A 21,598-nucleotide genomic window follows, 5' to 3' on the forward strand; every position below is an offset into this window, starting at 1 on the left:
TTTGTTTGTTTTTACTTCACTATATTTGATTGAGCTCTAAGTCACGCGCATGCAAAATGTTTGGAGAAGCCTACCTGATTAGCCTTTATTTAGCCACCCAGCAAATTCTTGTTTAAAACACTACCAGCCATCTCAACAGTTGTGAAGGTTGAAGTTGTCTTTGAAGTAAAGACTGAAATAACAACTTTTGATGCTTTCTGCCTTTTAAATATGGCTGTTTGCTGTTTGTCATTTCAGTAATTCAGATATGTTAGGTTTGGGCTGTTGGTGACAACTTACTCTGAAATCTGAGTCGGAAAGTTGAAATTTTGTGATTCCCAACTCTGCCTTGCAAATTTGTATTCATTATATGCTTATTTCTTTATTTATTCACTTCCAAACTGAAACAAGCATCCTTGAATTTTTAACATGGGTACCACTGTCATTTCTACATGCTGAATATTAAGCTAGTAGGCTAGTATGGGAACAGTTAAGCCCACCATAATGCATTATTGCACTTCTTACAACTTGTCTTGTTAAACAAATAAATTTCATAAATCTGTGACACACTCCTTTACTACTTTTAGATTTGCACACAATAACAAGCTCCCCAAAACTGAGCTTTTTATTGAGCCATTGCACAAACCACAGCTGTGCAATGATCTGATTTTACTTTGTAAAATCAAGTTAAAACTGAGGGTTTTAACCCTTTATTGTTCAGTCCAGACTGAAGTATGCTAAAGGACTACTTGGAGAAAGATTATGCATACTGGAAGCATGATCTTTGGTCAGTTGAAACATGAATAGAGCCCTTTGGCCACAGAGATAAGAGGAGGAGAAGGGTACAACTCAAAGATCGCCGTTCCCACAGTTAAACACGGTGGTGGGAGTATTACACTGTGGGGGACATGTCAGTGCGCCAGGAATTGGGAATCTCATCAAGGTGGAAAGATTTTGGAAAGATGTGGAAAGATTAAATAAACATGGATGTGTGACAATTTCAAAATAAAACCTCAAGCAGTCAGCAGCAAAACTGGATCTGGCTAATTAGTTTGTCTTCTAACACAGTGGCCTAAAACATGTCACTCCTGGTGAAGAACTACCTCCAGAGGACCAAAATAAATGGTACTGATTGGCCTGCACAAAGCCCTGACTTAAATTGAAAATCTGTGGGGTGAACTGAAAACCAAGGTCCATGCCGTTAGACAATCAAATCTGGAGGAGGTTGAGAGATTCACCAAAGAAGAATGGGGTGGGAATGCTCAGGACCCATGCGTGTTAGTGGCATGTTGGAATTAGGTGTTTAGCAACACTTGGGAAATACTTTTTAGTTTAGTTTTCATAGGGAAACTAATAATGGTTTTCTCATCTGTATATTTCCCAGCAGCTACAAAGACAGTTTCTCTTTTCAAAAGAAAAAAGAAAATAACAAACACTACTGGCCATGAAAAAAAAGTGCTGATACTTTGCTCCCAGTAGCCTTTTACTGTGTCCGAGTCTGTACTGGACAGCCCTGTATTATTGGTATTCATGAAAGGGCTTTTGCAATTTAACTGAGGTATAAAAATGCCATTTAAAAACTCTGTTACTCACTAAAAATTCACTGTCAGGGTTAAAACACTGAATCCATCCGTTGCTTTACCTCAGTCTTGTGTGTGTGTAACAGTATTATCAAAGTGTTGAATTAGCTTTGTTAGAACATATGCTCCATGCTGTCCACAGAGGGGATTAAGGATTAATCGTGATTAGGATGCATTAAACTCGCAAAACAGCAAGCTTTGGCAAATCAGCAGTAATGTATAAAACCAAATGTAGGACACTAAAGGAACTGAAGGACAAAAGGTGACAGAGGAGGCATAAGCATAATGGTCAATTCCCCTTGATTTAGCTCTTGAGAGGGGAAGAAAAAAAAAAATCAATGTGCTGAGATGAGAAATCTAAATAACAGTTCAATTATGATGCATATTGAACAAGCTGGGATTTCTGAGCTCACCCCCGAAAGTCACTTCTTCCGCCTCCTCCATTCCTGCCGTCCTCTAACGGTTAATAACCATTCGATTACCTTTGATGGCTGCTGAACTATGTCAAGAGCCTCTTGAGTTGATCAAAACGCCTTTAAAAATGTAGTTCATCAAGCCGGCTGCTTTAATGCCTTGTGACAGACATTTTCAGGGGACCTGCACAGGGTGGCTGCTTTAAAGCCACAACGCATGGAGCAGCTGTAGGAGTTCATTAACGGAGGTAGTGTTTCGTGCATGCTTCTAGCTAAGAAATATCGAGACAAATTGTACTCAGAAACAATCCTGCATGTTCCGCCCTGACATTTTCTCCTCATTGTTTTAAATACCATGTATTCTGGGGAGGGGTGGTGGGCCTCGGATTACTGGTGTTAGTGGTGGATCAACTGCCCCACACTGGGATCTGGCTTTTTACCGTCCCTTCTCGAGTCTCTCCCGCTTCAGCACTTCATCACACAAACAATGCTGCTGTGAATCCAGCAGAAGCACATGCTGATCAGTGAGGTCAGTTTCAGACGGACCCTTTCTGGCCAAAACAGAAGTAAGACAGAGCGAGTTGGCCAAACACCGCCCCCCTTCCCACCGATACTTAAGGCTCAGGGGTCACACTATTGCCTAGACAACAGACCCCCCTGGGAAGCAGATGCTGGTGTAATAACGATGGGGGGGGGGGAGGTTAGAGCAGCATTTCAATATTTTGAGTTTTTGTGATAGTTACAATGTGATGCCACCTCTGCTGGGGAGTTAATATCAAAGTCTCTCCCCTCACTCACAGTTGTCAGAGCTGCATCCCTCTGCGCTGCCTGAGACGTTCGCTCACTCCTTTGTGTCTTGTGAAAAGTATCCTTGGAAACTGTTGTGTCGCAGGCAGCGAATCCGCTGATCTTCTGCACGAGTGTCTCAAACAAATTCAAGCATTGGGGGGTGACATCATTACTGCCACCGAGCTGCTTCCCCATGCGTTTTCACACTGCCCTGTTTCAAGGTCAGGATGAGAAACTGCTGTGACCATGATAAGATCTGTAAGAGACAAGACAGGTCAGCTGATGAAGACTTTTATGGCAAGTACGTCTTGAGGACCTAGAGTGCCAGCGCAACACTGAGTCACACTTGTATATGTCCTTATAAGCCAGAAGAGCTCTGTGTAGTGCTGCAGGGAGTAATGGGCCATTTTCAGTCTGTCTGCACGAGCTGTCACAACAGCACAGCCCAGCTCTGAGCTCCACGCAGGCCCCTACTTTGTGTGGCCAGGTAGAGCTCGTAGGACGACAGCCTCCATCAGCAGCTCCAGATGAGCTTGTTGCCATGGGGACAGTCAACGGGCTGGAGAGCAGGGACTTTGGGCCAGTCAGAAACACTCAGCGTTTAATTTTACCAGCTGGTAGACAGTGGGAGAAAGACATGGGGGTGGGAAGGTGGTGGATTTACAAAGGAGAGGTGCTGCAGGGGAGCGCAGGGCCTTTCTGTCCTGAAACAAAGCAAACTAGGACTATTAATGAGGGAACCTCGAGCACATGAGGTGCTGGGTCTCCCCCGACCACAGGAATACCACTGGAGATCAACTGATCAGTATTTAACCAGATGGCAAACGTAATAGGGTAACATCCGAAAGAAATCTTTGTTATTAAAGTGTAATGAGGATCAGTTGAAGTGAAGGAGGGGAAGGAAAAAAAAAAAAAAAAAAAAGGGAATTACATCATTTGTGGTGTCCCACATATGCATACTGGATTTGAGGTGTGTGTGTGTGTAGGGGGGGGGGAGGTTATGCAGCATTACGCGTTACGGCGCTAGAGATGATGTCATTTATAGATGAACAAAGAGGCTGAGACTGAGCAGTCTGAGTAATAGGAAGCTCAAAAACCTCCAGAGAATAAAAGAAAGAAAAAGAATTCACAGGTGCTAAGGTGCTTTATTGAACTAAAGTATCTCAAAGAGATTGACAAAATAATGTTTGACTGCTTTTGATGACATAAATATTTTCCCTCGTTCAAGAAATGTACATTTTCTGTATATACAAAAAACAACCCACAAAAAAAAGAAAACCCCCCTGAAAAACCAAACCAAACAACATGACTGCAAGGTGCTTTTCATTGACAATTTGAGACTGAAGGTAATTATACATTTCTCTGAATAAAAACAAAACAAAACAAAAAAAAAACCAGTGGCTATACAGAAACCAAAACCCCTGACAGAACAGTACAGAGGATGCAAGTCATTTTACATCCAGATGTATTCAAGCTTTGTTTTTTTTTTGTTTCTTAATGCCTTTAGGTTCGGAAACATACTGCGTTTCACTGCCACAAAAGGGCAGAAAGAGTGAATTTGGCACTACGAATTCCTCCTAAAATACAGAATGCAATGAAAATCAAAACCCAGAGGTGACACATCAGGTCATTACATACGCAGGTAAACGATAAACACATTTCTGCTAGATATCTAAGGCACTAGGTGTGTATTTCTCAACAGAAAGTGAAGGGCATTTCTCAAGGTAAGGATATTGATGACTGATCTCTATACAAAATGTCACAGTAAAACTGTACTTCATTAATCCAAGTGCAGGGCTTCAAACTGACGAGCCAAGCAAAAAAAGTCTATCGATCAGAGGAATTTCCGTTTTAGTGCATAGGAGCAAACACAACAAGGGTTTAGGCTACCGTGCTTCCTGTTAGTTTCTGCATTTATGTGAAAGTGACCAGAAGGGCAGACTGAATAGGTGTCAGCAGCGGACCAATACATGTAATTATTCAGTCAAAATGAGGCTACAGGGCTAACAAATGACCAACTGTACATTTCCGTGACACCTCCATTAAAGAGTCATCCAATTTACAAAGACTCACATTCTCAATTACAACCTAGCTGTGCAGACCCCCCCCCCTATAAATGCTTTTTCATTTCAACTACTTTCTACCAAGGAAATTAGTGCAAATTAAAACCTTTCGCGAAAAGAAAACATGCTCAGTTTTCAGAAGTGTGAACATGATTCAGGAAGTCATAGAAATGTGCACCTTCAGTCTATAAATTATTTCTACTGTACAGCATTCAAAAACAACATGAAACACAGTCAGGGGCCAGAGTCTCAGACTGATAGTTACAGTGGCGCATTATCAAATCTCATGACGACAACTGCAGCCGATCCACTGCACAAAATTCACACCCTGACAGAATTTGTGAAGGTTCATTATAACCTAACTAGCTTCGATTTTGACAACTGTTACTCTAATGTTAAAGCATCTTCCTCCCCCCCCCCCTATTTCGGGCTACAAAACCCCCGTTTACAACAGTGATGCATTAGTCATTTAAGTAAGCTAATTATCAGTTGTTATCTAGTCGGTAATACGAATGTGAGACACTGTCATCGTCATATATATACACAAGTTAAACAAAGATTTGGCATCTGGCAGAAAATACTGTATAAGTAACCATACTACTAAAGTTGGCAAGTATTCACATCTAGTGTATATGAAAGAAAAGTCAGATCTCTTCCATGCAGTCTGGTGAACATGTGCCAAAATACTCTAATTTTTACGTTTCTACAAAAACCTAAGTTTACCTTTAAATCCATTATAGCTTTGTTTGATTCCTGAACTACTGGGGCTGCAGAGCCCAATGACACTAACACGTACAATGCTTTCTCCGCAGTTTAATCACAGTTCTTGGTATGGCATGTGATTTTTGAGAGTCCTGATTGGCAATAAAAGGTGACTGGTTCTAAATGAATAAAACATGTTTTTGGGGAAAAGAAAAATCATAGGGTGTGTCATTATCATTTAATAGCTACTCAAAGGATAACTGTGTTAAAGATTTAATGATGATGGCAACAAAATATTGTCTCCAACTCCTGTGCTGTGGAGTTTAGTCAAAAGTGCTGATAATCACAGGTGAAAGTGACAACACAGCCATTACAAAAACTACATAACACTTTTAAAAAAAAAAAATTTTTTGAGTACCAAATGTTTAAATCGTAAATGAAATGGTGAATATCTGAGCATGCGGCCGCACACTCCAAACAATACATGTCACAGATCTGTGACACAGTCATGTCTTGTTTCTATAGATTACTCACAGTAGACAAACAGTCCAACGTGGTTGAGTGTGGTAGTGTGTACTGGCTGCATGGTTTCTCTGTGCTACAAAATACTAAGAGGCCAGCTTACGGTGGCTCCCATACAGTAGCCTCTTTAAACAATGCCCCTGCTGATGGCGCTCTTGAAATTCCAAGAGTCCTGGTTTAGTGCCAGGCTTAAACTTCTCAAAGAGATCCATTATCATCCGATAGACAACATGATAATGTGGTTAACTAAAGGGAATGTTTAACCTGAAACTCTTCCCAAAAACCAGCAGCTTACATAAGTTCTAATAAAAATGATAAACTAGAGAAATATTTTTCCAGGCTTCAAGGCTTGACCGATATGACAAACCCAGTGTGCTGGCACAGCAGACTGTGCCCCATTCATGTAGCCCTCCTGCCTGCTCTCTCATCACTGGGATAAAAGACGAGCTGAGGACAAGCAGGAGAAACGCTCACAAGGTTTACACAAAATGTGCCAAAACCTTACTGGTCAACTCCTCAAGCTCAGTTCTTCCATTGCGATTTACCTAAGATTTTAGTACAAAACAAAAAAGGTCTGATGACTCAGCAATCCATTACAAAATCCTGCAAAAACAGCAGTTCAATAAATCTTATGACCAAGAGTGTGTTTAGGTAATTAGTCAAAATGGAATTCAGATTTCTCAGGAAGACAAATCCTGTTTTAAATAAACTGATGTACGGCGGCTCAGCTGTGTCTTACTGAAGAAAAATGACCATCTGAATTTTATGGATTTACCTGCAATAACTACATGACATCATCTAATTGCACTAAGAGGCCAGAGTTCATTTAAACAAATGAGTACAAGCAACATGAACACAAAAGGCAGAGTTTGTGAAAAAAAACTCTTCTCTCAGACAATCGTGCGTGATCTTAAAGCCACCGGGGCTTCTGCTCAGTAACACATTAGTTATACTCAATCAGCTGTAGCAGTCCATGTTGTAAGGCTGAGACAACACATACATCGGCTCTTTTGTTAGTCCGCACACGCACCGTCCACAGGCTGCCCACACTCAAAACAGAAATGTATACATTACATCTCAAGTGTCATCCAGGACGCTTGAAAAGAAAAAAAAAAAAAAACAAACAAACAAAAAAAACATGTTAACTACAAAACACACAGAGATGCTGTGTGTGCATACAGAAGAAAATAATGTGTTTTCCCCTAATTTGATAAACAAAACTTTCCAACTCATGTTGCATTTTTTCGTTCCTGCAGAACTAGGTACCTTGTCAAACATACCACTCCCTGCGTGAAATGACTGAGCCATCTTTATGAGATACATAATCACCGTCGGGCCCGCTATCGTAGCAGTCGTCTGACATGTAGGGGGAGCCGTTTCCCTGTAGTTTGGGTGAATGAGGGTATCTGACACATCTGGCCTGCTGTGGACTAGAATACTGTGTGTGTTCATGATGGTGATTCTGTTGATGACTGTGGCGCCTGCTCTCCCTCATTGCCCTAGTGTACCCATTAACAGGATACTCTTCTCCGTTATAGTCACTATGGTGGCGGCGGTCCCGCTCCTGCTTCAGCTGGCGGTCGCCCCACTCCTCTCGATCATGGTCCCGATGCTGAGATCTGCTGCCAGCTTTGGTAGGATGGAGTTCGTGCTGAGTGGGAGCTTTCTGGAGATCATTTGGGCCCAGGTACTGCTTGGTGTAGTAGTTCCCATGAAAGGTCTGCTGCTTCCGTAGGTAACACACACCAACCAGAGACAGCAGCAGCAAGAGGAATAAGGCCCCTCCCACGGCCCCACCCACTATGGAACCAAGATTACTTTCGGGAAGGGCTTCAAGTGTGGGGGAGCTCAGAAGGACGTGGCCCTTATCATCCACAAAAGTGGAGGAGAAGCCAGTTAGGACAGGAGTGGTAATGGTGGAAGGCATGGTGGGAGGATCTAATGGAAGGAAGGAGGGTGAGGGGGGGATAAAGAGTGAAAGACAGAAGCAGAATGTCAATGCCAACTACATTTTGCTAAGAAGGAAGAGGTTGACTAAAACATCTAAAACTATAGCAGAATCAGGTTTGCATATTCCCACTGTTACAGATTAGTAAGTAAATATAAAATTGTATCACAGAGAACAATGGCCTCACCTATTAGATGATGGATTAATGAGAAAAGTTGGATCTAAAAACCTGTCCTAATCACTATATCCTCACTATGTGTATTGTTAAGCATACTCTGATTTTCAGTAATGTCTTTTCAGATGCTCTTAACAATAAAAGCATACTCTCTGCCAACATGGACAGCCGACTACTCATTCTTACTATGCTTATTTGAAAAATGAGTGCATTGTAGAGTAAATTCTGCATGATTGAGTTTGCTTTGTTTCTTTGACCGCAGAAAAACAGGAATGCACACAGATGTCCAGCAATGTCACCACCACACTGCACTGTGTTTCTATGTGGTGTAGTATGCTGTGCTTACATACACCATTCCACTTGAAATGGAGTTTATTGGGATTGAGTTTAATGTACCTAAGAGTTAGTTTGTATGTACCCAAAAATCATAGCACTAGATCTCTGTAAAGTTCAACGAGACACCACAACATAACAGCTATTCTCTTGTGATCAAAAAAGGAAAAAAGCAGGTGACAGCGATAGCAGACCTGACATGGCTCAAACTGTTACTTAAAATCTTTAAGTTAATGTGCATTCTTTTACTTTGGGCAAATCAGGCCATGCCATGTGTTCAACACTTTGTTTTTCATAGGCTACAACTTTGGGTATTTTTGCTAAATTAAAAAACCCATTGAAAACACTTTTATGGATTTATCTCTATCATAAATCAAAGTCTTTAGAAACTGTCTAAAAGGATCAGGTCATGTTTTCAGCTACTTCTGTATTAATTTAAACTAAAAAATAAAATAAAATATGACAACAGGCTTTGTCCCTGTTGTCCCCTCAATCAATTTGTAACTTCAAAGTATTTGCACATGCTGATGGCAGCTCAGCACATTTTCTACATGCAGAGAGAAACAAGTGACTTGACTACATGATAAGAAACACCAAACAGTACCAGTGATGTCCTTAAAATTCTGCAGTCTGTAGGGGTTATCAATGGTATAAGCAGATTATTTTGGGTACATGTTTTAAATGATCAAGAACATACATTTAAGACCCCACTTTTCAAGTATAAACTTTCACTATTCCACGAATAGAACACCAACCTTAAAATGTAATGGATTAGTGGTTTTTATCCACAAACAGACAAGCCAAAGGCTATAATTATAAGAAGCTAGAGTAATGGAAAAAATCTGAGTCTAAAAGCTTTAATGGTGCTGCAAAATTGCTCTGCCACTTTAACCCTGGTGCCAGGCCAGATGTGAGGCAAAGATTCACATCTGAAAGAGCAAACACATGAACCCGGAGGTCTGTGGTCTCCAAGTATGTGAAATGTACAACTCCATGAAGAGTGAACTGATGAGTACACCCACAACACGACACACACACACACGCACGCATGCACAATGGAGGGTACACCAACATGCATAAGCTTGTGAACACCCGTACAGGTCTCTCAAAGGAAAATGAAATATGAATGATAAATAATAAATAGGAGTTGAAAAGAACTAGTTAATGTTTTATGAATCTGGGACATCATCTCACAGTGAGGCTGCAGGCTTTTGCCTCTCACTGCATGACACATGCAGGAATAAAAGAAACACAGAAAGGAGGCGAGAGAGTGATGAAAAAGGAAATCACATCATAATCAGAACTTCATTCAGAAAGAGAGCTTCCACTGGCAAGACAGATTTTGTGAAACCAAAGGAACATGCTCATCATTCACAACAGAGAGACACGACGCACTCAGATGCCAAGCCAGCAGGACAGAGCAGAGGCAGCGCACTGTGGTCTGAAGAGGCCAAAATTATTTGCAGCTGTTTGGCCCAGGAACTCTCTTTTGAACATCTGGAGGCGTAATGTTAATCAAGCCTAATAAGCATGCAATTAAGACCAAATGTATTAATATCAGTATGAACACAGTGTACCATGGGTGATTACTTGATAAACTGTCAGTATGTACAGAACGAGCGAGAGTGATAGTGTCACATTTCAGTTTGAAGGACAACGACACAGGCACCGATACCCTCTATGACGTGCAAACATGCACAATGCTTCCTAAGGGAAGAGAAGGCACTAGGAGTCAGCTTTGTTCCGGTGTGTATACTCTGCTCACCTTGTATGAGAATACGCACATCCCGACTGCGGAGGTTGATGTCATTGGCAACCTCACACCTGTAAACGCCAGAGTCATTCCGCTGGAGGGGACGCAGGAAAAGCAAAGTGCTGTTTATCATTTCCACCCCTTCAGGCATCTCTCTGTCCAACCTGTGACACACAAGAGACAGAAACCTTAAGACACGCAGAGGGACACACAATTGATTGGGACATTTCATGAGGAAAGCATAATAAATTATCATTTGAAAATTATTTCAAGGATGTGAAAACCTTCATTTTACTGTTTATTTTATATCAAATGTAAAGCTCTCTTACTAAAATATCAGAGTATAATACAACCTAGCTCGATCAGCAATTGGCCCGCTGGGTCAATTTCAATCCCAGACAAACCGTAAACGTTACACACAGACATACGGATACTCATACCTGATCCATCTGAAGTGATGAGCTGGCGGGTTAGCGTTGGCTTTGCACGTCATTTGAACATTTTCCCGGCCTACGTACCAGTCTCCATCATACCCAACGACGGAGATATCAGGAGCAACTGAAGAGAGAGAAAAGCAATTATGTGACATGACCACAAAATGGCCAGACACAGTAAATGGCCTTAGAGAACAGTGCTCCAAGTACAACCATTTTCCTGGTTTGTCTGAAGCATTATAGAGAGTCTGAGGTCAGTAATGGGCTAAAGACATAAGCTTGCAAATATGCACTAAGATGCTAGATAATCTATAAACATAATCTGCAGAGAGAAGCAAACATTCATGAGTGCTTGTATATTGCAACGTTTTTCACAATCCTAAAAGAACCATCAACACTACACAACTGCAACCATGAAACAGTGTCCCCCCCATTTTTATCGGTTTACCGTTTTCATTTGCACATTCATTATGAAAATAATGTAACTGAAATATTGTGTTGACATTGCACAAATATATTCATTAAGGTGCTCACAAGGTTTCTGAGAAGTCATCTGCACCACCCTGGCTCTTCTGCTGGTATGCATTTGTTTCACACAAATATACTATTACAAAGTAAAAGATTTTGTTACATGCAAAAATTGTTGCCACATTTTTTCCACTGTTGCATTCAGTGAATGAGCAGAAAATCCTTTATAGTTACCATATGTCACAAAGCAGTAAATCAGAGCAAAGAAAAAAAAAGTATCTGTCAAACAAAGACTTTGGAGGTGGTCACTTTACTCTTTTCCTAAGTTGGTAGCACATGTTACGTAGCGAAATAGCTGTACTACGCTGAGTACATTTACTGTGGCATCTATGGGATTTGACTGGAAGAGAACACTTTCTAGACAACGAATATTAAAACATAATCAGCTTTTTGGAGTTTGTGTTTGTTTGTTTTTTAAATTTAGTGAAGCTGTGACACCACAAGTGCAATGGGTAACTGGTTTAATGATTATCGCAATCTTACAGCACAAAATCTTCTCTTACTAACTTACTAACTCTGGCAGGAACAGAATTATTAAACACATTCTTCACATATTTATTATTCTTTCAGTTTTTAATTTGTTAGCCCACACCAATCACTCACAAGGCACTTACACTGCACATTGAGCTGGTAGGGGATCCTGAAGTCATTCTGCAGAGCTGGGTGGCGGACCACGCAAGTGAGTGTGTTGCCCTGAACATGACGTGTAGGCTGCCAGATGTAACGCACTTGTGTGTTGGTAGTACCATTGGGTTCATCAAATAGCTGCACCTCTGACTGGCCAAAAAGGTTGGACTCCCAGGACACTTCAGCAGGTGGTCTGGCTCGCTCAGCGATGCAAGTAGCGACCACAGTTTCATTGCCACCATCAATCAGTGCAGTTGAACCAGCAGACACGTAAACCTTCGGCTCCACTGTTATTAACAAGAGTGAAAACAGAATCAACAGAGACAACAGTAAAGACTTTGAGGTTGCTTTACTGAGTTTCAAATGTTTACAGTACACTGATATTTTTCCTGCTTAATTAATTGCATTTTATTCCTTTTTGTCCAAGTTAATGTTAGCAGCTAGACCTGTGATCTGTTCTGTGAAAACAAAGAACACTCTAGGCATTGAGAACGCAGAGTAACTAATTAAATGACTCTCAAAAGACCGCAATTCTGCAATGTGTGATATATTGGAGGACGATCTATGATGATCCTGTGGATTTCTGTTTTACGTTTGTTGGCTTCTATTCACTTCACTATAATAATGGCAACAGCAAACATACATAAAGTACTATTCTGTTAAATAATATCACAAGACATGACAATTTGTTTTATAAATGCAACACAAAACTAGAAACACAAGATTTAACCTGCACATAAAAGCTTTCTATGCAAGCATCAGGAGTAGATGCTGACTAAATTCGTTTTTTCTGTCTTTTTCTGGACCTTTTCAGTGTATTCAATGCATGATTGCACATTTTGTAGAGTACAGCGTTTGTTCACGCACGAGGGAGGACACATTACCTACATTGAACATTTGAACACAAAAGAGCATAAATATTAAAGATCAAAAAACAAACTTTCCTCCCAAAAAGATTTGGACAGAAACATAAAAACTGAATAATTGATCTAATTATTTTATCTCTACCAAAAACCGCCTAAAGGAAAGCCAGTGTTTTCTCAAGAAAAGTATATCAAATGAAGACACACACTTACCAAGTACACTGACTGTGGTGGATGCTTGAGTATTTCCCAGAGGAAATGTGGCTACCTTACAGGTATAGATCCCGACATCAGCAAAGCCCACGTTTTCCAGTACGATGGTGGCATCATGGGAGGAGGGTGAGCGGAAATACAAACGATGGATGAATTCTGGAGGGATGGAGGTGCCAAACTCCGGGTTGTACACAGCCACTGTGACAGAGCCTGAAGGCAGACGGCGCTCCCAGGAACTCTGAGTAAGAGTAAGGTTTGTGCCAACCTCCACCCTGCATTCTAATGTCACATTCTTCCCCAGCACGGCACTCACTCTTTTAGGCACCACCACCTGGCTGCACCACACACCTGCCAAAGAGACACACAAAATAACACTGATATACAAATCACCTTGTTAATTTGTAAACAAGGGTTTAAGGACACCTGCTGAAGTGTCCTGGGAGTCCAACCTTTTTGGCCAGTCAGAGGTGCAGCTATTTGATGAACCCAATGGTACTAGCTATTAATAACTATTTTTGTGTTGTTTTTGAATTCTTAACTGGCGAAACTTCAAGCAACTAAAGACGGAAAAACAAATGAGTACAGAATCCAGAGCCATTGTGCTCAAACTATGTGGGAATTCAAAAATACTATCATACCTCCATTGAGAAGAGGGTATTTCTGGTGTTACTTCTGGCTTTACTAGTTAAAAAAAAAATCAATTTAATATCTATACAGAACTATCTGACATCTGTGGGTATCAGACTAGAATCCAAACTTGATCCTACCACAGCAGACACTCGGATCTTCAACAAATAATACAGTTTACTGTGTGATTCAGTGTTCCCATTGATGAGTTTGTTTTGTCTCTACAGTGTTCCTCCTCCTGACCTGAATTCAGGACTTCAAAGCAGGCTGCCTGTATGCGTTTTGTCCAAATATAACTAACCCATGCACTCTGTCACCTGCGCTTGTCAGAAATGTGGCATGTCTTGAAAGCAGGAGCTCAGTGTTGTGGAAGGTCAAAGAAATATGAAGACAACAGACTGCGACCGGGCAGGGAGAGAAGGAGGAAATGGAAAGGAAAAAAAAAAAGGAAACGGTGAAGGGAAGAGATATGCTAACATGATGACATCATCGATGAGAGAAGAGAAAGCTGAGCGTGAGGAAAAGCAAGAGAGAAGTCATATAAAACACAGGGGAAGGAAATGCACCATCAGGATTCCTGTACAAAAAAGAGGAATTACTGGTTTAAAAATAAAAAATAAATAAACACAACACTGCAGGACTGCCAATGCCTTCAACTACGCTAATTGCAACAAGCTGCCAGCAGGAAGACATCATCATAAATCAAAACCTGCTGCGCTGCTTGGCAACAGACTTCAAATATTCTATTGTTGTTTTGCCAAAAAATAGCTCCGTCTCTGACCAATCTCCCTCAAAAAGGCCATGTCCGCAAATACTGGCACAGCCCAAGGAATTTTTCCTACCCCTACAATATGAGAAGCAAATATCTGTTTTCTAATGTTACCGTCACTGGAGCCCTTTGAGTTGTGTAACAACACTGTACTTATTTATCAGTTTTTCTAGTTTTCACTAAAATTTAAGATTCATTTAATTACAAGTTAATCATTAGGACTTCCAGATGACAGACGACTCTTGTAATCAAAGTTAAGTTGCTTATAATGTGACTTTGTCATTATGACATAGAATAATCTACCTTACAAACTGCAGTATAGATTGTTGTGCCCTTAGCGTTTCTTTGTTTGCACTTTTGGCTGAAAACATAGATATGTAGCTATATTCGAGAAACAGGATGACATGTAAAGTAGGGGAACTGACAGGCAATTTAAGAACTTTAATATGCTATGAACACTTTAAACTAGGAAGTGTGTCATCAATGAGTTTCGCTTTGGAAACAAAATGGAAAATGAATTTGCTTACACTTTTCCTTGTCATCAGAAATATCCTGATATAATTTAGGGCCTATGTCACTGACCCTCGGTTGCAATCAGGTCCACGTGTTGGTTCTTCAGGCGCTAAAATAATGGGTTCTGAAACCTTCTGGCGAGCACTGCTCTGTAGCAACATTTGTGTAACGGCTCGTTTGTCTCCCTGTGTTTATTTCCCTCAAAGTCCAAAATTTTCCAAACAGCGCTCCTTCTGTTTTATTTATCAATCAAAACCATTTGGAGAGACTCTGTTTGCCATCTGTTTAACATACTGCTAGTTGACTGGAGAGAATGGAACAAGTCACTTGAAAAGAATCGCACCAAGAGTCAGTGAGAGGGCAGCATGGTGTGTGTGTGTGTCTGTGTATGTAATAGACCAAGAAAACCTGCTGGAACTGGTGCATCAATACTCAGGATAAATATAATGGAAAAATACTGGTGACTGCCAGCGCTACCCCTCAGTCTCCTATGTTATCAGTCTCAAAGTCCTACGTTTTTCTCAAGTTATCACATCCACAAGATTTCACTGAGATTTAAAATTGTCCAAGATCTTTAATAGATGCACTTACTGTATCAATTTGAAAATCCTACATGACTTTGTTCTTGAGTTAATGTATTCACAAGAATTTCAGAAATCTTGACCGTTAACCTTGAGATCGATGTCACTGAGGTTTAAACTCATCTGAGATTTTTATTAGAAAGACCTATGGCATCAATTTGAAAATTCTACGTCGCCACGTTCGAGTTATTGCATTCACAAACTTGGGTGACGACAATACCCCATCAGCCTTTTATGGCTGACGGATACAAAATGACATTATCTCATCGAAGCTCAAACATTTGTGAATTATTTATCTACTCGTATTAAGAAACTAACAACATTTTCATATTGCTTTCAAATATTACTATGATTTAATCATTACCATTAAGCTCATTACATGGAGGTTTGCTGCCATCTGAAGCCAGTTTTCTGTCAAACAATGCTACACTACTCTGGAGAGAGTAAAATGATTTATTAAAAGCGTGACTGTAAGCTATGTCTATTCCTTTCTACAAGCATACTGAGCTTATTCACAAATGGAAGGCACCACATGTTTATGCAAATAAGAAAAAATTACAAATACAAGATGGATAAGGATGACTGCAAACCAACCATCAGCAGTCGAGCTACTCTAAAACAGGCGTATGCCCTATTTCGCCTAACACACAGTTAACAACTTCCTCAAGGGAGGAAAAGCTGTTCAGAACATAAAAGAATACCCCACAGCAAATGTTTGCTATTCGTTCAGATGCTCAAATTAATTAGAAAGTTCCCCCAAACAGAGCATCTTCGAAACAAGGGAAAGCCATTTAATTTGACACGAGATGCATGTCACCACAACAAGGTTTAGAAATAAATATCAATATTGATTAATACATTGTGTGAAATGCCAGACTGTAACTACAGTACAGCACACTGTAAACAAACCTTTTCCTGGAGTTAAAAGAAAGCTCGTTGTACAAGCTTTTGAATGATTTGACTAAATTACATGAGTGAAGGCATAGTGAAGGAAGAAAGCAGCACTTTTCCTGCACTGAATGTGTAATGGAGAGGTATAGCGACTGCATTAAATTTTTTATTCGTGACATGACGACAACCTTACATAAGCGTGCCCTCGTTTTCTCCAACTCGGAGTAAAAAAAGAAAAAAAAAGTGAAGAGAAAGTCTATCAAATCTTATGTGAAGTCTATCTTCACATAATAGCGATTCCTTCCCTCTCCTTTTGATGCTCTCAGACAGCCAAAAGAAAGTGTTTTTTTTTGATCTTGCAATCCTTAAATCCTCAGAAAGAGCAGAATCTTCAGACACTTTCAGTTTGCTTTGCAAATTCAACACAGTCTCTCATTGACACAGAGCAGAAAACAGATTATAGATATCCTGGCATCAAGGACACACTGCTCCCGTGGGACATTCTGCTACTCATTCTCACTTTATTGGGCATTACATGTGTGGCAGCAATATCTTGGTACAGGACACCATGTCTTGTTAAAAGTGGAAATCACAATATAATAGGTGATGGTTATAGAACTGAAGATGGAAATCCAGTTTTGTAGAGAGGGACATGAGTGCATTAAACACCTGTTTAATAAGCTGATCTTAACCCATAGTCACATCAACTTCTTACTTCAAATGACTCCGTCTTAAAATGGCTGTCCATCAGTGGTGAATCAGCAGGAGCTATTCAAGTTCAACACTGAGCTAATCTTTGTGTGCATGTTGCAGCGTTTTTCTTTTAACTCCAGGAGAACGTTTGGAGAATGTCTTGTAAAGTTACATTTTTATGTTGCCTGTACAAATCCAACACCACAATTGAAAATAAAACAATGAATGAATATTGAATGTTTCATATTAAACTGAAACCTTGAATATTAAACTTGAAAATGCTGCCATAAACACCATATTCAAACACATACACATAATAATGGCAGTTGCCTAATAATTATGAGAAGCACTTTGCTCACCCTAAAAAAAATAAATAAAAGATAAATAAACAAAGCACAGATAAACCTATTGTGTGTGCCATTTGAAGTCAAAATTTCTGAATTTCCAGTTAGAATTTTATTTTTGATATACATTTTTTGTGCTTTGAGCCTTTATTGTGATAGGCCAGTGAAGAGAAGGCAGGAAAGAAACACCCAGCAGAAGATGGGCAGTACATAATCTCAAGGTTGACTTTGAACCCGGGTTTCTGCATTTGCCTTATGGCATCAACCCACTGGGTATGGCTAGTGATGCATGAATGGCTCTATGTTGCCGTTTTCCCTTGCTTTTTACTACAGGAACATGTTCAACTCTGGAGTGGTGTCACTCCCATCTCTGATATCCAAGTCAAATGGGACACATCATTAGTCATGGTGAAAACTGTGCAGAGCATTGCTGCAACTGATGGCTACAGCCGCAGTTCCCACACAATAAAAGTAACTGTTTCAGAATCACAACATGTTGATGACAGCACATTGTTACAAGTTTAAAATGTATGTGACCACTCTGTGATATGCCCACATGCCTCTCTCTGAGGTGCTAAGCTAAGTTTGAGGCCTCCTGTTTGTTCTGGAAGCTTTGCAGAATAGTTGGCATGATGATTTTGGCTGTTGAACCCGATTATCTGAAGCTCAAGCACAAATTATCTTGATTGTGGGGTCCTACCTCGGAATGTGCCTTCAGAGGTGTGACTAGCCCACAGTAAAGGCAAAGTCTGTTTTACTGAAATCAGTATATGCCCAATCCATATTCCAGTCACAAAAACATTATTTTTCTACAAAACTACAAGAGAAAGCCTGATTTCCATACATGACTCTTGGTGTATTTTTTCAAACACATAGCACCAGACCTGTTGCTGAACTTGTACTTAACACTTCTGCTCCACATGTTGTTATGACATCTATGATAGGTCTGGTTACTTTTTATTTTTATTCATCATATTTTATGTTTATTTCCCTTTAAGGCCTAAACATTATTAGCCATAAATGTATATGCATCTATTTTGCATTCAACAAAGACAAGGTCAACCTTCTCATTGAAATGTACCGCAGTCTTAGAGTGAGTCAGTAAACTCATGTCAGGTCTTTAGAGAGTTATGGAGCTTCACTGTGTTTTGGTGTAGTGTAGGAGACCAGAGCTTTCTTTGGTCTGCTTGCAAAACTACAAGAGAGTCCCTCTGCTATCAAAACAGGGATATGGTGCTGGTGTGTCCACACAGGTAGCCTACAGTGGCATGTGTACCTGCTTTTTTGTTCCCCCCTCTAAGCAGTGTATAGATCTACTTTGTTGATGCGTTTAGTCAGTCTCATGGCCCTTTAGATATGGAAAGATTGCTGAGTGAAGTAAAGTGCTTGCTCTGATTCACTCTAGCTCGGGATACCTGGCTGCAGCTCATCATTATTCTTGGGCATGACAAAGATTTAATTATAGATGTTCAACTGGGAAAAAAAAAGTATATTTTGTTCAGATAGTTTTAGCATCATTCTTGATTAAAGCAGTTTAGAGGCAGGGTTAGAGCTACACTGTCATATTCGTGCTTTTGAGTCAACACTTAGCACAAAGTTGGCGTGCTTCAGGGTGGAGTCAGGAAACTCCCCACTCCCTGATTAAACCATAATGAGCTCAGGCTCCTCTGCAGGCACATGGTGGCTGACCCTCATCCCGACCTGATGATGAGGGGGGCGGGGGGAGTGCTGCGCTAGCATTGTCCTCTCTGGTGACACGACTTGAAGTTCCTCAACATTTCTGCACGAGCAGCTGGCGTGACATACTTCACTGCATCATGTTACTTTAACAGAAACTGTTTCGGGAGCTAATATGGCTGCCACTGAGTCTGCAGTGACCTAAGTGTAGGCTGTGTAGCGGACGGTATATCTGACTGACTATCACCGCTCGCGCTCCTCGGCGGTTTCTCCGGACTGTTTCTATGGCAGCCCGGGTTCGCACCAGCATCCGCTGTGGTGGCGCTGGCTAGCTACTACTCCCGAGGCGTCGGAGTGAACTTGTAACCAAGTTTGGGGCTTTAAATGCCACCGGCTAAACTTGCTAGACTTGCGGCTTCAAATAAGCACGCGGCGGCAGCTAGTTTTGCCGACTGAAATTTATCCGTGATGCGCGAGACACTCACGCAGGCTCCTCACAAAACTTCTCTGTAACGTTGGTAGGACCCCCCAAAAATCACCACACACACAAAATCAGCACTCACCTGTAATACTGAACAAAAGGAGGAATAATGCAACCTTCCTCTGCTGTCTGAAGTAACTCCTTTGAGAAGACGGTAACATTTTCAAAAGCCGTGGAGCCTTCTACCACAGGACCAAAGCGTAGGATGCATGCCAATCTAACAGTATGTGCGGAACAGTGGAACCTCCTCAGCAACAACTCCGAACTGCATGCGGACTGTACCATCTATGATCGTGGAGCGGGGAGACTGGGGGCTCACCTGACAATTGATGTAAATGGTAATTTGTCGAGGTTCGACAGCAACCTCCCCCTAAAGGAATACTCCATTAGTATACACATTACGTCATCTCTGTTGATAACCCGACATATTATATTGATTCATCAAATCACTTCCCCCCCTTATGTGTCTTCTCACAGAATAAATAAATAAATAAATAAATCCACATCCTTTACGGCTGCCAAAAATATGAATTCGGTCTACTTTCTTTGTTTCTCAATAGGCACCAGGATTTACAATTAAATGATATCATATTTTAGTTAAAAAATAAATTGGTGGAAGGCTTGGCCTTTTAGTAATTAAACTTATTTTACATGCAACGTCTTCTACTCTAATTCTTTAACATCGAAATGTAGAAAAAGCATTTTTTATTTGACATATGTGGTCTAACCATTGACTCCAGACATTCACCACCATTTTGAATTTGAGCAACACATTCAACCAATCCTATCAAAATTGGATTACATTTCATACCATTCAACCCTTTAAAAATTCTTATTAGTATTATTTGATATGATTGACAATACTTTCACAAGGCAGCTTCCTCCTCCCATCTGTTTTTTCTCTGAAAAAATTCGGTTGAAAATGTGATTAAAACATCATAATTCATGTATTAGACCTCCCCCTAAATATATTTGTCGTAATAATGATGATGGAGTACTTTTTAAAAAGGGCATCATATCACAGTGCTGACATCCTGTTCATCAGGGAGTTCACAAAATGTCAGACAAATATGTGGAAACTTAAATCTCAGCATAGGATTGGAAATCAGCATTCATGGAGTTCAGACTGGCATGGTGAATATACACCTCTGATTTACAAACTGTTACTGGCTCCTTTAAACATATGTAACTCCTCCCAGGTCAAATCATATGATAAAAACATGCCAGACATACAATTCACTGTAATGCTGTTTCACTGTGTTTGGAAGTGTAGAGAGACATTAAAATATTTTAGAAAACAGTAGGTGATGTGAGAAGAGTATTTCAGATCCAGCTAATTTGTTTTTACTTGGTTTGTTTCCAAAAGGAAATAATCATAATAGAAATGAACAAAAACAAATCATTGTCAGTTTACTGAGTGCTAAAAAGATAAGAGCTTTGCTTTGTTAGAACCAAAACAACAGAATAAAATTAACCAAACAAAAATATTTAAAAAGGTTTGGGAACATTCTCGACTTTGTAAATAACTTGGACTTTATCTCAACCATGCAGTATTTGAACCGGTGTTCTTTTTTTTTTCCATGTTTTATTTTTCCATGTTTTATTTTAGAGGAGTTTGCTTTTTCATGTCTGTCATTGCTTGTGCTTACAGTCAATTTAGAATCACCAGTTAACCTAACCCCATGCATGTCTTTGAACTGTGGGAGGAACCCTGAGTGCTCAGAGAGAACCCACAGATGCACAGGGGAAACACACGAACTCCTTAGAGAAAGGTCCCAGGCTGAATTTGACCTTCTTGTGGTGCTAACCGCTGCACTAGCATGCTGCCCAGCTTTTTTTTGTTGTTGTTGTTGTTAAAGAAAATTAAAGATATTATCCAAAAAACATCAACCCCGATAACTCTGAGCAGTCCTCTGTTTTCCTTTTGAACTGTTATGTAAAAGGTGCTGGTGGCAAAGGCATTCATGCTTGTAATTCACTGGTTATTGGGCGGCACAGGTGTAATTAATAGCATTAATAATGCCCCAGTTACATTTAGCGTGGGTTTTCCATGGCACATTGCATGAGCAAGTCATTATGGCCCTTCTGGGACACTTACAT

The 21,598-nt window shown here is 40.4% G+C and overlaps 1 protein-coding gene across 2 annotated transcripts in view; it reads right to left on the reverse strand.

Annotated features, from left to right (window-relative positions):
* nectin3b (nectin cell adhesion molecule 3b) overlaps positions 1-19,807 on the reverse strand; it is a 27,990-nt gene extending 8,183 nt beyond the window's left edge. Inside the window, exons 1-6 of one of the 2 annotated variants that reach the window (XM_004573329.3) lie at positions 19,581-19,807; positions 12,923-13,270; positions 11,834-12,133; positions 10,698-10,815; positions 10,270-10,421; positions 3,887-7,986 (exon numbers count right to left, since the gene is read on the reverse strand). In XM_004573329.3, coding sequence (XP_004573386.2) covers positions 7,319-7,986; positions 10,270-10,421; positions 10,698-10,815; positions 11,834-12,133; positions 12,923-13,270; positions 19,581-19,659 — 1,665 coding nt within the window. In that variant the 5' untranslated portion in view covers positions 19,660-19,807 and the 3' untranslated portion in view covers positions 3,887-7,318. Of the gene's footprint in view, positions 1-3,886; positions 7,987-10,269; positions 10,422-10,697; positions 10,816-11,833; positions 12,134-12,922; positions 13,271-19,580 lie in introns of those variants that run through there. The other variant, XM_004573330.3, reaches the window with a different exon arrangement.
* Positions 19,808-21,598: the final 1,791 nt, after the last annotated feature.

The sequence above is a fragment of the Maylandia zebra genome, linkage group LG10 (genome assembly GCF_041146795.1).
Source record: "Maylandia zebra isolate NMK-2024a linkage group LG10, Mzebra_GT3a, whole genome shotgun sequence".
In the NCBI taxonomy this organism is placed as follows: domain Eukaryota; kingdom Metazoa; phylum Chordata; class Actinopteri; order Cichliformes; family Cichlidae; genus Maylandia; species Maylandia zebra.